Source organism: Anastrepha obliqua, chromosome 2, assembly GCF_027943255.1.
Source record: "Anastrepha obliqua isolate idAnaObli1 chromosome 2, idAnaObli1_1.0, whole genome shotgun sequence".
Taxonomy (NCBI): Eukaryota; Metazoa; Arthropoda; class Insecta; order Diptera; family Tephritidae; genus Anastrepha; species Anastrepha obliqua.
Window position 1 is genome coordinate 106,571,621 of NC_072893.1, and position 1,499 is coordinate 106,573,119.

A 1,499-nucleotide genomic window follows, 5' to 3' on the forward strand; every position below is an offset into this window, starting at 1 on the left:
ATTTTTCATCAATTTTTGTATTAAAAGCTAAAATAAATAATTAAATACCCACTTTTCATCAGACATTGTACTAGCGAATTTATTGGCAGTGTGAAAATTTTTGCTGCAAATAATGCACGACTTTTGATATTGTACAAAAATGACGTTTAAGAACGCGTTGCATTTGCAGTGCTGCCATATTTGCATTTTTGAACGCACTGCTCACTCTGAAATTAGAAAAAAGTGAGAACTTCGACGAATACATGAAGGAATTGGGTGTCGGTATGGTTCTACGCAAAATGGGTAACAGTGTCAGCCCCACCGTTGAACTGAAGAAGGATGGTGATAATTACTCTTTCACGACTACCTCAACCTTCAAGACAACTACGGTCAACTTCAAGCTGGGCGAGGAGTTCGATGAAGAGACACTTGATGGTCGCAAAGTGAAGAGCGTCTTCACTCTGAATGGCAACAAATTGGTGCAAGAACAGAAGGGTGACAAACCATCGACCATTATATTATTCGCAGTGTGCTACATGCGAAGTTCAAAACAACAGTAACAAAAAGCTAAAGTAATTTAAAATAAAAAATGCCACTTCTTGCGATAAACTAATGATTGAAAAACTAACTATCATACAGCATACATTGTACTTTATATAACTACATATACATATTATATATATATATTTTGGATTGTGAATATCCCAATTTTGTTTATGACTGATTATTTGCTGATTAATGCATAAAATAATGTAATTAAAAGTATGAAGTTGTTATTAGGTAACAATTAACTATTTTTTATGTGATTAGGCGACTAGTTAAAGTGAAATAATTCTCAATATTATTAACGACGCGCACCAAATTGTTCACACATGCTATGATAAATATTGTTGAATAGAGATTTTTCGCTAATGCATTTAAATATATTGACATTTAATTTAAAATTTTTATCATTGACAAATATTTACGCACAAAACCGGTATAAGAACAAATGTGACTTTTTGCATTCAGTTAAATAAACATAAAATTGAATATTCGTGCACCTTAATGAAAATAAAAAAAGTGTAGAATTTATATTAACTTTAATAAAATGCACAATGGCGTTGAAAAAAAAAAAAAATTTAAATTAAATTTTTTTTTCCAATATTTATCTATCTATATATATAAAAATGAAATGATGTTCGTTTGTACGCATTTTTTTGGGCCGATACGAGGCCAATTTTATTCGTTCTTTTTTCATATTATAGGGATCCACTAGGGGAAGGTTTTTAGCAAAAAAAATTTCTTTTAAATATTTTCTTCATATAAAAAAAAGAAAAAATCAAAATATTGTACAAAACAAAACTTGCTCGATTTTTAGATTAAAGTAAGTTTCGAATCGACATTCATTTTATGTGTACAACTTTTTTTGAATTTTTCGTTATTGTATACCGAAATTTCAAATGATTCGAATGAAATTTTTTTTTTTTTTTATTTCTTCCATAAAATATTACACCTGTCGTTAGACAATAAGTAATTTG

General features: G+C 29.1%; 1 protein-coding gene across 1 annotated transcript; it reads left to right on the forward strand.

Moving 5' to 3' along the window:
* The first annotated feature begins 242 nt into the window (after positions 1-242).
* On the forward strand, positions 243-539 carry LOC129238314 (probable fatty acid-binding protein). Its single transcript, XM_054873354.1, has one exon. The coding sequence runs from the start codon at positions 243-245 to the stop codon at positions 537-539; it is 297 nt and encodes a 98-aa protein (XP_054729329.1).
* Positions 540-1,499: the final 960 nt, after the last annotated feature.

Excerpts from the sequence above, each read along its gene's own strand:
- LOC129238314 (XM_054873354.1), top strand. The coding sequence starts at position 243 with ATGAAGGAATTGGGTGTCGGTATGGTTCTACGCAAAATGGGTAACAGT.